Here is a 15,730-nt window from a genome sequence, read left to right on the forward strand (position 1 = left end):
TAATAAAGTTAAAGTTATAGTAATGGATTAAGAACATTCAGCTGCTTAATATGAAATAATTTGTGATAAAGGTAGCAAATTGTAACCACATTCATTGTTGATTTGGTAGTATGCCTTCCATACAAAATACTTAATCACTACTGTAACAACTGAATTGATTGCCTCTGAAACTGAATTGATTTGCCTCTGAAACAAATACATTTTTACTTGTTTCAAAAAGGCGAATTTGATCTTATTTAAATATTTGTTTTAGAGCTTGTAGATATTTGTTTCCTGAATCAAAGACAATACTGCCAATTTAAAGTTATTTGTCATAAACATAGCAAAGTAGTATTTTGACCTTCATACAAAATACTTAATCACAATGAAACTGTACTTGCCAAAATAAGCAGAAGATAGAGAACGTTCAAGTGATTGGCCAATGAGTGACTTTTGGGAATCTCCAATAGTTCGCTTTTTTTAAGTGAAACAAAAACATTTCTTTTGCATTATGGGTTATTAATGTTAAAAAATGGCTCAGTTTTATGGTCAACGTGTTACAGAGCACCAACATTCATAAGCTTTTGTAAATAAAATTTGCCTTAGTATTTTGGTGGTTTTATCAATAGGACAATTGACATTATGGTTGCACACTTAATACTCCTACTTTCTTAGAAGTATCTAGTTGTTGACATATAAAATCAAAGCACAGAATGCGCTGAATTTGTTTGGGTCTCAGAATGTCGGAAAGGTGAAGGTTGTGAGATTATAATCCAATTTGTTTTTGTATACTGCCACCAATGCTTTCAAGTGTTTTAACTGTAGTAAATTGGCTATAAGACTAATTGCAACACTGATATTCAATTCAATGTTTGACTTTAAACAATTTAAAAAAAATGAGTTGCCTAAACTGGGATTCGAACTCCAGACCTCTCGATGCCTAAGCGAGTGTGCAAATCCCTTGGCTACGGTTAAGTTATATGTAAATGGTCTAAAGAAAACTATATTATTCTAAATTAGGGTTTGTAACTATTATTATTTCGACGCTAGACCTGTTGTTTAACAGATGTAAATAGTCATGGAGCTTACTATAAGCATGTATATCTATAAAGAATGAAACAATATTAGAAATCGTCCACCATTCGGAAACTATTTTGCTTGAAAATTAATGCGCCTGTCATTTGACAATCTTTACGCAGTGATCTCCCCTGAAATTTTCGGCGTTAGTGTATACATATAAAGGGAAGTAACCGCTTCAAAAAAGCGGACTACTTTCGGCATTTGCAATTAACAGCATCAGGGTCTGAAATTTCGCTACCATTATTTGTTTGGTCTGACGACCCAAACAAAAAAAAAGGATAATAACGCGGTATTAATAAATAGTTTTATATAAAGATGTTATCCGGAACTCGGCAAATGTGGGTTTTCCCGAGCTAATCCGTAGGTAAAAACAAACTTTTACCATTAAAGCTTCACGGTCCTGCTATTTTGTGTAACAGTTGTAATAGGATGGGTATTTACGGTAATCTAAGTTAACAGTTAAGAGTTACTATCTTTCATACTTATTGCATGGTATATACAATATTATTCTCAACCAGTCAAATTGTTGCGCAAAGGATGAGCGTATTATATTTCATAATGATTTACAGTCTCATTGAATAATAAAAAAACACTAAAACGTGCAGCATTTAGAACAAGAAACACACTGGCAATAACAAAAGTTATCATAAGAACTCTGTGACATCTTCAGAGTTATCACAAGAACTCCGGGACATTTGAAAAATCGGGTATAAATCTGTTAGCCGGTGATTTATGTTTGCAATTTTGCATTATAATTAGGTAATTATGTATGGCAAGGATGAAGACCAGAAATAAACCGGTCAATACTTGTGAATTGGCAAGTAATTTGGAAATTTTACTCAAAACTACCAGATTTTAGGCAAGAGACGATTAAAATTGGCTGTGAATTAGTTTTTGACACATAATACAAGATGTAAGACAAGCTTAATCATTAAAGTTTAATTTAGCACTTAAAACTCTTTTTTGAAAGATGAAAATAACCTTTTTTTAACGAGTGTTTTTGTAGTATATACAGATGTTTTCCGACGAACTCCGTGACAGTTATCACAAAAACTCCTGAACAAGTTATCATAAGAACTCCATCCTTCGTGTTACACTTCCTCCCCCGTGCCAATAACCACACCGCTTTCAAAATTATGAAAGCTCGCCGATAATTAGCTGTGTGAATAGTCACAAGAAATAATTTCGTTCATGGTCAAGCTCAGATCTTATAGCGGAGCTTTATTTAGAGCTGATTTTAATCAGATTGATCATTATTATTCACGTAGTTTGCATACAATTAAAATATGAGCCGCGTCACGACAAAACCAATATAATGCATTTGCGACCAGCATGGATCCAGACCAGCCTGCCATGCAGTCTGATCAGGATCCATGCTGTTCGCTTTAAGTTTTCATACTTGTAATAGAGTTGGTAAGCGAATAGCATGGATCCTGATCAGACTGCGCGGAAGCGCAGGCTGGTCTGGGTCCATGCTGGTCGCAAACGCACTACGTTGGTTTTGTCGTGACGCGGCTAATATGATACCGACTAATTTGCAAGGCATTTCTAAGTAAATGACTTGTAGTCTGAACAGACAAGAGAGAATAAATATTACTGGTGAGCACACCACCCGCAACCAACGCCTTATCGTGAACACACCACCCGCAACCAACACATTGTCGTGACCACACCGCCCGCAACCAACACCTTGTCGTGAACACACCACCCGCAACCAACACCTTGTCGTGAACACACCACCCGCAACCAACGCCTTGTCGTGAACACACCACCCGCAACCAACACTTTGTCGTGAACACTACACCCGCAACCAACACTTTGTCGTGAACACTACACCCGCAGCCAACACTTTGTCGTGAACACTACACCCGCAACCAACACTATGTCGTGAACACACCACCCGCAACCAATACCTTGTCGTGAACAACGTATTTCTCATATTAGTTTGAACACCAACTGCTCTAGATCTAACCTCTAAATTGGCTTAAAGTGATATTAAAATTGAAGGAAATGCGCTAGTTAATCTTGTCAGCTTTAATTGGTTTTGAAAACCACGCCAATGTTGTATATGAGAATGTAAAACATTGTTAAACAGCCAATACAAAAATATATGACAAGTTTTAAGAATAATTGCTTCATGCATGTTTTCATAATTTTCTAAGTTAAAAATGTTTAATTCACCTTTTGCCTGCTATGTTTACATCTACATTTTATCTAATTAAACTGCATGCATTTGTTAAACAGTTTTTGTAAACTGTAAATGTTAGCAAATAACAAAAATTGTATTGATCAAATGCCGCGTGAATTTAGTAAATCAATTGTAGTCATTGTGCTGATTGCAAGTAGAATAAAAATGATAATAAAACAAAATAACCATTATATTAAGAGACAGAAAAACATTGGATGTGTATTTATAAAAGAACGGTATGTAAATATAATTATTATTCTAACATCAACAGCAGCTGCATTATATCAATTTCCAGGAAATATCCATTAAAATTTATTGATAAGGGATGGTACATTGAATACAATTAGTTATAAATTTTAAGGAAGAAAAAAAAACTGTCAAGACAATGCTGTTTGACAGCTGTAAAAATTTCCCTGTACTAAAATGTCAATTATGCCTCAATAAACAAATAAATATTTCTATTTTAGTACGGGCAAAATTTGCAAAATGGTTAATAATATTTAAATAATGATTTCAGAGCATATTACATGTTTATAAATTTATGAAAGAAGCGCTAAATGTAAAATTATTTGTCATAAAAAGTAGTAATTTTGACTCCAATATACAAATGTATATTATACCTAAATCACTGTTAATGTTCTAATGGCCAAAAAGTAACAGAAGCCAAATAAAATATATAACTTCAGAAAAAAAAAAAAAATGGGTTTTGGGAAATGGATCCAGGCCAGTTTGGACCCCCTTTAATATTTTCCCTTGCCCCTTTTTTTAATAAGAACAACCGAAAGATGGAAACCCAAAATTGCGGATGGGGGGTGGGCTATCCCTTCAGCCAACCCCTTAAAAGTTGGTTTTTTGCCGTAATTATATATAGAAATATAAATAAAAAAAACTTTGACAGTTATGACCATTTCTGTTTATTCATTTAATCGTTTGACGATGATGGAGATGTCAAGATATCTATGGTTCAGTTTGTAATGGAGATGTTAGTTAGCTTTATGTTGTTTTTATATTCATTCGACAATGACCCTTTATTTCCGTTGTGAAATATTGAATCTAAGAACCTTATCATGTAATTAGCTTGAACTTTTACTTTTGTCATTTAATTAAACATATTTAAATCGCGTTTTGGTTTATGATGTAAGTCATGTTATTAATTGAAGGAATTCTGTGACAAGTTCATTAACCCCACCTACAATGCACATCCCCTCCCCCAATTTCATAAAATCACAATTGATAGACTTTTACTCTCTCTAAAACCTTTTATTTGTGGAATCCTGTTATATTTTCGAAAAATTACTTATTGACCATATAATTAAATCATTATGTACTTCCTTGGTATTTTTGAAGTGAAAATATCACCAGTCCTGTGTTTCTTTCTTTACATATAAGAAATGTTTCACATTAAGGGCTACTTTCAAGTGATTATCGTCAAAAAACATTATGTAAATGCTTATAAATAGAGTATCAAACACATGTTTGTCCTACATGAAGAAGCAATAATGTACTCATTTTAGAGGGTTCATGTGTCTTTATAGAGAACCCGTATAGACACTGTGTTATTCATTATTTTTAATAACTTATTTACACTTACCGTAATTACTTGTTCTAATTTCACGTTTAAGGTTACCTTTTATTGAATGATTAATATGTTTTAATAGAAATATTTCTTCTTTCAGCTATTAAAGTACGATATAGTCTGTATTTTGTTTCAATTGCTTTATTATTTATTCATATACTATAACAATATACTATGGACTGCTGTTAAACACTATGTTTGAAGGTATCTAAATAGTAAATAGAACAAAACATAATTGATTGAATCAATCTACTTGTTTAAGTACAGAGTACTATTTGAAATGAAAATCAAACATTGATGTGAACCGTCATGGGAACTAACTTAATGCAAACATCTAATGGTGTATTTAATGAGAAATAACTATACAAATATTATTCATTGAATTTACAAACATTCTCATATAAAGTTTAATTAAATGTTCCGTGGAAATTATTCAAGTATCGAGAATTATTGTAAATCAATCAGTCATCAAAGAACAATTAGACCGACGTTCAATTCTATAAAGTTTGAGCTGTCTGATTAATAAATGTTCGGTTTAATAATTTTACCTGTTCCCTGTTTATGTATCATATAAAAGTAATCTTACTAAAAGTAAAATAATATTTAATATAAAAATGCTATGGTTATGAAATAAAAGCGAAATAATTATTCCCAATCTTTTATTAAAAGAATGTTAACCTATAAGTGTTGATAATTTATTTTCGGTTAATAACAAAAAGGCATAATTGCAAATTATAAAAATCAAAGAGACATGAATAAACATGAATAACAAATTCTCTTAACCCTTAAAATGTTTGAAATTGACTTGTCCGTCTTTCGATATGGTCGAGACCATTTTTCATATTTAGGGAAAATTGAAAAAATACGAGAGTACTTAGTACTGACGGAATAGCGAAAAATAAAGACCATGATTAAACAATAAAGATGTGCAGGCCGATTGTGGTCCGAGCTTGTCTGATTTTGCCGCATGTAGCCCCAACAAGCTAAAGGATTTTGATAAGCAATATTTAGTTAGACTGATTTTACAATTATTACAACCTAATTGAATGATTTACGCTTAACGCTATTTGAGAAGAAATAAAGTAATAGAAGCAGTTACGGTATAAAGTTGTGTTCGGCACAACCGTTCTTATTTTACCCCATTAAATTTCAATATAAATGATGTAAACGAAACACCTACATGTAGTTTCAGCTACATGTCGCGTCACAAGTAAAGCCTGTTCCTTAAAGTGGAAAATTAAATGAAGTCAAAATGATAACGAATAAAGTATAAGGCATTTTCAGAGTTATTTTTGACTGAAATTAAAGACACAGTTTTAACTCGTATCTATGTTCGTTATATTACATTGGCTTGCTTTCTTCAGATTGCTTTCTCTATTCTGTAAACAACTTGCTTGGATTAATTAACTGAAATAAATACGCAGACAAGCTCGACATTATACTGTAAAATTGTTTTATTTAAAATGAAAATTAGACTTCACAATCATTTACCGACTTCTGAACACAATACATTAAAAGAACTCCATTGAGGTCCAAAAGCCTTAAAACATAAAATTTCAATTTTTGCATCGGTCAACTTGGACACTTAAAAAGGAAGCCATACAAAAGATAAAGCAGAAATGTACTACTAGATAAATTGAAAATCGTATTTTGTGGTATTCTCAGCCGATTTGAGTGTAAAACCTTTCAACTCTTTTCAATTTTGGGTCACTCTTCACAATTAGTATAATTATTCTGGGAAAAGGGAGTGAGCGAATAATTTGAAATTGTGCACACAAGTTATTGATGAAAGCCTTCATCAAATGGAACATTAGTCTCGAAAAATTATTTCCTGTCCCTTCACGTCAAACAACCTCATTGGATCAGTGGAGTCCCTTTACACTGTATGGATTAACATACTTAATGTTGATTTAATAGATAAGTTGTTTTGATGCCAGTTAATTATTTTAGCGACATGACCTCCCTAAATGAGGAGAGCCCCTTATTATATATTTATTCTTAATTTTATATGCAGCCCATCTTCTCCTGATCCTTAGAAACGCGTCTTTGTTTGTTAAAATGTATAACTTTTATTCCATCACTAGGAAACGAGACATATCATGATGACGATGACTTTATGAAGCAGTACATGAAACAAAATTCATTCAATAAATGGGATGCTTTGGAAAATGACACGGAAATTGCCGAGCAGTTTTACTCGGAAATGGATGATTCACACATGGCTTCGTTTGCATATTCGTTAACAGCGGTACGTATAGATATAACAAAGCTTGTTTTAATTCCATGACATTGTAAATTGATCGAATCCACTATCGTATAGGTGTTCACTATCGTATAGTCCGTAGGGTTGCCTGGTTAGATCTAGAATCATAATAACTAAAACATTTGTTTACTTCTATATATTTAAATAAATATCAATACAATTACTCTATGTTATTATAGTAATAATCATAATAACCAAAAAAGTAGCCCGCACGGGCAATACACTGAAACCAAAATAATCATAATAACTAAACCATAGATAAAGTTATAATCATAATTAGCGAAAGACAAAGGAGTAATCGTCATGTAGTCATAATAATCTAAAATATTAGAATGTACATTTCTTTGATGTATATATTTCATGTTTGATACAGAAACATAAATTGCATGAGCAATAAGTCATTGTAGTATTCAAGATAATGTGTTTTCGAATATATATATAATTAGGCATTATAATCAAGCCCTGTAGTAATTTAATGATACAGAGATAGATCTACTTTAATGTGACAGGATGGATTATTTAAATATCTTTTTTATGGTCTGTAATTGTTGAAATCCATAAAATCTTATTTTCTGTTTTGAAATGCATGTATATATATAAAATGAATATAGAACATTTCCAGTCGTTTTTATTTGTTGAATAAAAATGTGTATATTGAGTACGTGTATTTATGTGATTGAAGGCACAATTGAGTACGGATGAATTCAAGAAGTATGGGCACCAGAAAGCAGATTTAATATTGTCGTGTACATGGAAGGGAATATCGTGTTCGCCAGCGTGAGTCAAATCATGAATTGGGTTTAAAAAAAAATGTTTGTCATATTGAATTGCAGACACAAGTAGAGCACTTTATTTCAGAAATGTCGCATATTTTAATTTTCGATCTTATCTTGACTGTTTTTCAATTGATAGATTAATTAGAGTACTCTCAACATTTCTAGAATAACGGTTCTTCCAGTAAGAAATAAAATAAATAAAACGTGTATTGCAAAGATAAATTTGATTTTATTCTTGAGTATTTTGGACCAAAAATATAAGAAAAAGTTTATACCTATTTATGCCTAAATAAAAGTTATATAGATAACTCCTTTCGTATTGAAATGACCTGATGATTTCCGTACAGAAAAAGAACTCTGTAAAACTACTGTAACAATACTATTAAAGTAATTAACTACCAATCAGTACCAATTACCTCTCTGGCGTGGGTTCGATCCCCGGGAGATGCTTTGGTAGTTTAGCGCGGAGGAAGGTAGTCTAGTACTGGTGTAACTCTCCAGGAACGATGGTTAGGAAACTACCCGCCTATATGACTGAAATACTGTTGAAAAAGGCGTAAAATGAAACAAACAAACAAACAAACAAACCAATCAGTAAGTATTTAACTTTTTCTGAATATAAACGTGCTTTTTCAGATTAATATCTGTTTGCAATAGTCACATTTGTTTGACATAGTCTTACCTTTTACGATGTTTATATGTTTAATATAATGTTTGTCTCATACAGGAACTTTACATATCACCGGAGTCAACTGTATGGAAACTGTTACACAATCAACACGTTTGATAACGGTAATACAGCTCTGTCAACAAATTATGCCGGACCACTGATGGGTATGTTTTCTGTAATAACATGTGTTAAACTATAAGTGTCTTGTTTGACTTCAGATCTACTTATGAAACTTTCATATAAACTGGTTCTTATACAGTCAGTGATAATTATCAATACCATCTGATAGTGAGTTATTTTCTCCTAAAAGAAATGTTTGGTGCACACGGTAAATAGATAATAAAGCAACATCCACATAATTATATCGTATGATGAGTAACCTGTTATTTAAGTGTAAAACGCTTAAGGTCTTCACACTTTGATTTAGACCGGAGTCCAAAGAAAAATACAACAAAACAACAATCGAAATTAGTAAGATCGAACAAAACAACACCAACACATTTACACAAACAAAAGACCAAGACTATAAAAAAAGAATAAAGAAAAAACCAATGAAAATGTTGTAATTTCTCCTACTTTTGGACAACCTCATAACGGAACATAAATGGTTTTACTAAATGTAAAGTAATTTCTTGCTCTACTCTTTCAGGTCTTGTGCTGGAGCTAAATATAGAACAGGATGAGTATTTAGCTGCCCTAAGTCCGGATGCCGGTGTTAGAATTGCTATCCACCCTAGAGGGACATATCCATTCCCGGAAGATGAAGGAATCTCGGTACCCCCGGGATTTAAAACTTCCATCGGGATCTCAAAGGTAAATCCATATTCTTCTTTTGTACGAAACATGCATACCACTCCGTAACACCCAACTTTATTTATACCCCCCCCCCCCGATCTCTATTTACCCCATTGTTATTTTCCCATTGATCGCTATTTTCCCATTGATCGCTATTTTCCCATTGATCGCTATTTTCAGGTTTAAACTAACAACATTTAAGGTTAGGTATTTGTTACTATTTCTATCAAGTCAGATAAACGCTTTTGAAATTGTGGCTCTGTAATCATATTGTTCTTCACATTGAAAAAAGGCTTTGACAACCTAAACAGTCAGTAAGTTTGCTTAGTTTCATATTTTGTCAGATTGCATAATGACCGAAAAATGGCTACCACTTGTGTACACTTTACAGTGCATTAATTGGAATTTATATATAAATATTTAGGATGCTTGACATGCACTAAAATGCAGTACTTAATTGATATTTGTCATGCTTATGCACAACATCTGCATTTTGTTTTTAAAACATAATATCAATCCTACAGATGCTATGTGGCTAATATGGTGGTAAATGCCTAAATGGTATAAAGTCAGTCGTATATAAGGCCTGGCTAACAAGACTTTAATCAGCATGCCTCCAAATTCATGCTTTTTTTTATGAAAATTTTCAAAATGTATTTAAAGGTAAATTATTGTTTAAGATTTACACATTGTACACGGCACTTACACTTCAAGTAAATTTCTTAAATGAGGTCATAATATGCAAAAAATATCCCTTACTGCGTCAGTCACGCAGTAGCATTATGGTGATTAATCATAATCGCAACGTCACGTGTACATTACTACTTAGTACATTTTTCTTAATTGTGATTTTATTGAAATATTCAAGTTTGGCTCATCTGGAGACATGCATGTTTAATGTATTTATCAGACGATAGCTGCTTCAATGACACTGTCTCGTCACATTAAGTGTTGACATTTATTTTAATTGTTATCTGTAAATGTTTACTTCAGACTGAACTTACCCGTCTGCCCCCACCCCACGGGGAATGTGGTGGAAGTGGAAGGGACGTTACGAACTTGTACGCCAGGGATTTTGGGACGTCATACTCAAAGCAAACATGTCTTAAATCATGCGTTCAACAGAAACTCTTAGAAATATGTGGATGTGTGACGTCATACTTTTATGTTCCTGAAAATGTGTCCGTTTGTTCGACTGTTGGCAACGGAACTGATGGTTAGTTAATTTAATAATGATTCGTATATACCATTTATCACTCTAAAGAGTTTAAACACAACATATATTCACATGATCTTGGCATACACCAGCTTGTGATGTTAAATAAAACAGTGTAAGGGAAAAGAAAGAAATTTCATAAAAATAAAAGATAAATGTTTTTAAATGAAATTAATTTCAAGCAATATGATATGTTATCAAACATCATTTGGTTCCAAATATTAATCATGTAAATCTGTTTTACAGAAATGAAATCAATTTCTTATTTCTTCTTGAGGGTTAAAGGACAATTAAGGGTCAATGTAATACTTGAGATATACCAGGTGACGGTTTGTCCAATATAAAAGTGTTGTTAAACACAATAGTTTGACATCGTGATAGTTTCTAGATGAAAACACTATTTCCTGTAGTAATAACTTAAATATTGTTTTGTTAGACATTTAAAACAAACATTCCTCACTTACAGGCGCGTGTATGGAGGACACACTTTGTAAACAACTAGACGAATGTAATAGTAGATGTCCGACTCCATGTCAGTATGTATTATGTTGTCTTCTACACTCGTTCGTGTTTTAAACCAGTGTTTAATTTGATGTTATGTTGTTAAAAGTGGAATCTTCCTTTCTTATAGTTAATAAAAGTCGATTCTCAGCATTCATAGAGAAATATCTCACACAGCATTGGCACAATATATTCATTTACGTGAACCTCAAAGCTATGCTCTTACTATCAATATTATTATACAGCAATATGTTTTTCAAACTTTAAAAAATGTTTAAATTTTAAAAATAATTAAATATCTGTGTTTATTCAGTGTCGTTGTTGTTTTCATAGAGAATCCAAGTTTGAATTTACAACTTCCATGTCGAAATGGCCATCAGAGCAATACGAGGTAAGACTTTACATTTCATGAACATAACAGAACTTTTAACACGCGGGGTTTAAAATTATAGCTAGTAGGTTCATATTGCGTAGCTTAAATTATAGCTAGTAGGTTCATGTCGCGTGGCTTAAATTATAGCTAGAATGTTTATATTACGTGACTTAAACTATAGCTTGTACGTTGATATTGCGGGGCTTAAGCTAAAGCTAGTACGTTCATAATAAAAGCTAGTAAGTTGATATTGCGGGGCTAAAAATGATAACTAGTAAGTTCAAATTATGTGACTTAAAATGAAAGCTAGTAAGTTCATATTGCGGGGCTGAAAAGTGTAGCTAGGACGTTCATGTACCGTGGCTTAAAATTATAGCTACATGTATTAAATTCATACCGCGTGTTGGAACCATGAGATTTAAAATTATAGTCAGTCATTTCTTTTTTACATTTTTTTAAATCAAATTTTATCAAGATAATCACATTTTGCCCAATATGGTTAGACAAAATATTTGCAATAAGACTATAATTAGCCCTGAAGAGTCATCGGGCTATTTTGTTTAAATTCAAATTAGTTTCACCCGGCAAACAAACACAACCGTTAAAATTCAACAATAACCAGTTGCATCCATAGGTCAAAGTATAGCGGAAAGTTAGCTTGCCACGTCTTTCTAGGCCACCATTTGAGGGTTGATGTCGGTTCCGGGAAAATCACTGACATGTTACCATCCTTACAGTAAAAGCGAGAAATATTTCTCTTGCTTGGTTTATAAAAGAAATAAGAAATGGTGACATACCTGATTAAAGTAGGAAATATTCGTCTTGTCTAAACTCTTCTGTCGAATGTTTCACTGCCTATTAAAATAACGGTAGTATCTTCAATCACCTGCTAAGGGTCCGTAAGTTTGATCTTAAATGGTCTTGAAAATAAGTGGACTCTTTACATTCAGGGAACACGTAATAAACAAACACTAAAAATCATATTGACTAATTCAACGAAATATCATGATAAAAGATAACTTTTATATTTGCATTGTACAAATAGCATTAATTGTTTTTTTCTTTATATGGCTAGGATCATCTGGATGCTAAGATAAGTAAATCTATGAGCATGTTTATGGACGAGGATGACCGATCTGACAGGTATATGATCTTGTATGGTCCTTAAAACGTTAATCTTAGTCGTAATGTTAGATCAAAACCTGATATTATTTAAACATTAAATAAACTTTAGAATGCCGTTTTGGTTGTTCTTTTGGGATTCTGCTTTTCTCTGTTTTATGGAATAAGAAATGTTACAGTCAACCATTATGTGAGATGTAATGAATGGGTGATGTCATGTCGAGCTTATGACATGGTTGTACTAGTGTATTTTTACGCTTTTGCAAGAGTATGTATGGAAACTATACTTATACATGTATATGACAATACAAGCTTATAAAAATTGAAGTGTTAGCTATTTTATTATAGATGATTAAAATGAGCTCCCTATAAATTAAATGCAATTTGAAATATCAGTTTACATATATTTAAAAAATGTTATAAATAACTTTCTATTGCACAATTTATTAAAATATTACTGTTTCAAGAGTGGTTTCTAAATATATGTGATGATTTACTTCAGTAACAAGACGCTGATAAATAATGTAATGTACACTTGTTTTCATTTTTTATAGTGAAGACACGCTGACAAAGGTAGAAATATACTTCAGGGAACTTGTCTACGAGAAGATTGAACAACAAAAAGCCTACGAGGTATTATTACATTATCATTTCTAAAAAGCTTCACCGAGAAAGCATAAAACAATCAATTAAGGCACTAAACATGGGAAAATATGTCCCTTAATGTAGAAAACCCTCTGTGGAGTCCCTTTAATAAATACTTTGGATATTAATAAACCATTCAATGTTGTTTGTACATTTGTTGATATTTCTATGAACACAATTCATGATAGGCTAGATCACTAAATGCTTTTATTATATTAATATGTATTTTATTATATTCATATCTTGGTGAACGGTTATCAAACTAAATTTAAGATTCCATTTTCTTTTAATTTTTCAGGATACATTGATTTTTCATTTGATCATTTTCAGTATCATATGTATAATATATAAGGTCAATATTCAACTACTAGTAAATCATGTATATTTTGTTTCAGTCTCAGAATTTGATATCTGATATCGGAGGTCAGCTTGGTCTCTGGCTCGGACTGTCAGCAATTACTGTTGGAGAACTGATTGAGTTCTTTGGCTCGCTCGGAAAAGTGATATGTGCACGATGTTTTAAAAAGAAGACTCATCCAAACATTGATAACAGTGATAAACAAAGCTTTGCATAAATAAACACTTCAAAGATAAAAAATACATCAATTATTGAACATCTGTCTATTGAAATGACAGTGTCATAAAACTCCTACATTTACAATGTCATATATTTACGTCATTGTCGTATAGCTGGTTGCACAGGCTAATGAGTCATACACGCTATATTCAAAAAGAATGACAAGTCAACATGTATATACATATATTAAGGTTTTTATTTCATAATGTGCACTATGGAACATGACTTTGATTTATGAATATTATAGTGCAGGATACATGCGGACTGATCTTATGTCAAAATGATTAATATATGTAACTCTAAAACATGTGTATTTATATACATTATAAAATGTCCTTAGGACAGGTTGATATTATATATACTATTCTCAAATGTCAGAAAAAGGAGTTCGGCTTTGGCATTCCACTCGTTCACTTGTGTGTTTGTATTTGTATATTAAAAGTATGTAACATCCGTGAGTTCTTCCTCCGTTATACGACAACGGTTGATTTGGTGCCGTGACCAGGATTCGAACCTGGGTTGTCCTTTAATTTTCTATTTCAGGTACTTCGTTGTGTCCCGCTGTCCAAAATCGTCGCTTCGACATCGCTGGTCTTAGGCAACAAATCAACCGTTGTCGCATAACGGAGGAAGAACTCACGGATGTTACATACTTTTAATATACAAATACAAACACACAAGTGAACTAGTGGAATGCCAAAGCCGAACTCCTTTTTCTGACATTTGAGAATAGTATATATAATATCAACCTGTCCTAAGGACATTTTATAATGTATATAAATACACACGTTTTAGAGTTACATATATTAATCATTTTGACATAAGATCAGTCCGCATGTATCCTGCACTATAATATTCATAAATCAAAGTCATGTTCCATAGTGCACATTATGAAATAAAAACCTTAATATATGTATATACATGTTGACTTGTCATTCTTTTTTAATATAGCGTGTATGACTCATTAGCCTGTGCAACCAGCTATACGACAATTCCTCCTTTACTTATATAAAAAAAATTAAAAAAAAAGTATTAAACAAGGTATTAAATATCAAATATTTCAAACTCGTTCTAACAAATTTAAAAAAAAATCTAAAATCAACTTGACATCTGCTTTATAAAGCTACATACCAACGATTTGAAATTCCCGACACGTCACGACCACCAAGCCATACCGATGTCAGCAAGTACCTGTTACAAAAAAATATACCTGTCACAAGAAGTGTTCAATGCGCATGCACAATACACGTTTTACAGGAAATGAAACACCTGGACATTTTATCAATTATCAATTGTTTATAATATTTTTTAAACTTTTTCGTATATAAATATCTTTTCTACTCTTATCATACATATAATTCTGTTAAATTTTATACCTTAAAGTTTTTCTAATAAATATTCTTAAAATAATTTGTTCTTTGAAAATTGTTAACTTATTTGTTTGTTTTTTATGTTTTCTTGATCTCTAGAAATTAACTTTTTTTCTTTTTTTTATGATGAAATAAAGGAAATTTAATATTTATTGAAAACCTTATAAAGCTATAATATTTACCTTATGTTACTTTAACATATTATTTTTGTATTTTTTTGCATAAAGATTAATCGAACATTTAACAATAATTATTATTTTACTTATTCAAAACTTTTAAAACTAATATCAAAAGTAAACTTACCTGTGCTACATTGTATCTATCCAAATTTCTCTATTAAAATGAATTCAAACATGAAAAGGTTACACACGATATTCAATTGACCAATCAGAGATGATATGACCTAAGGTGATTTTTTCTTTTAAAAATAAAGTAATAAAAAGTCATTAGATAACATCTCTGACCGGACATCCCTGACCGGATATTACCTAAGGTGATTTTTCTTTTAAAATAAAGTGACAAAAGGTTGATGTATAACATCCTTACCTTAGGGGTAAAACAGATGTCAAGTTGATTTTAGATTTTTTTTTTAATTTGTT

General features: G+C 31.8%; 1 protein-coding gene across 1 annotated transcript in view; it reads left to right on the plus strand.

The window, feature by feature from the left end:
* Nucleotides 1–13,859, plus strand: part of LOC132757502 (amiloride-sensitive sodium channel subunit alpha-like) — a 28,795-nt gene extending 14,936 nt beyond the window's left edge. Inside the window, exons 5-14 of the mRNA XM_060748805.1 lie at nucleotides 6,908–7,071; nucleotides 7,769–7,863; nucleotides 8,590–8,696; nucleotides 9,182–9,345; nucleotides 10,321–10,543; nucleotides 11,010–11,079; nucleotides 11,378–11,435; nucleotides 12,493–12,560; nucleotides 13,094–13,172; nucleotides 13,580–13,859. Coding sequence (XP_060604788.1) covers nucleotides 6,908–7,071; nucleotides 7,769–7,863; nucleotides 8,590–8,696; nucleotides 9,182–9,345; nucleotides 10,321–10,543; nucleotides 11,010–11,079; nucleotides 11,378–11,435; nucleotides 12,493–12,560; nucleotides 13,094–13,172; nucleotides 13,580–13,759 — 1,208 coding nt within the window. The 3' untranslated portion in view covers nucleotides 13,760–13,859. The remainder of the gene's footprint in view (nucleotides 1–6,907; nucleotides 7,072–7,768; nucleotides 7,864–8,589; nucleotides 8,697–9,181; nucleotides 9,346–10,320; nucleotides 10,544–11,009; nucleotides 11,080–11,377; nucleotides 11,436–12,492; nucleotides 12,561–13,093; nucleotides 13,173–13,579) is intronic.
* Nucleotides 13,860–15,730: the final 1,871 nt, after the last annotated feature.

Source organism: Ruditapes philippinarum, unplaced genomic scaffold, assembly GCF_026571515.1.
Source record: "Ruditapes philippinarum isolate M1 unplaced genomic scaffold, ASM2657151v2 ctg1267_1_1_1_1, whole genome shotgun sequence".
In the NCBI taxonomy this organism is placed as follows: Eukaryota; Metazoa; Mollusca; class Bivalvia; order Venerida; family Veneridae; genus Ruditapes; species Ruditapes philippinarum.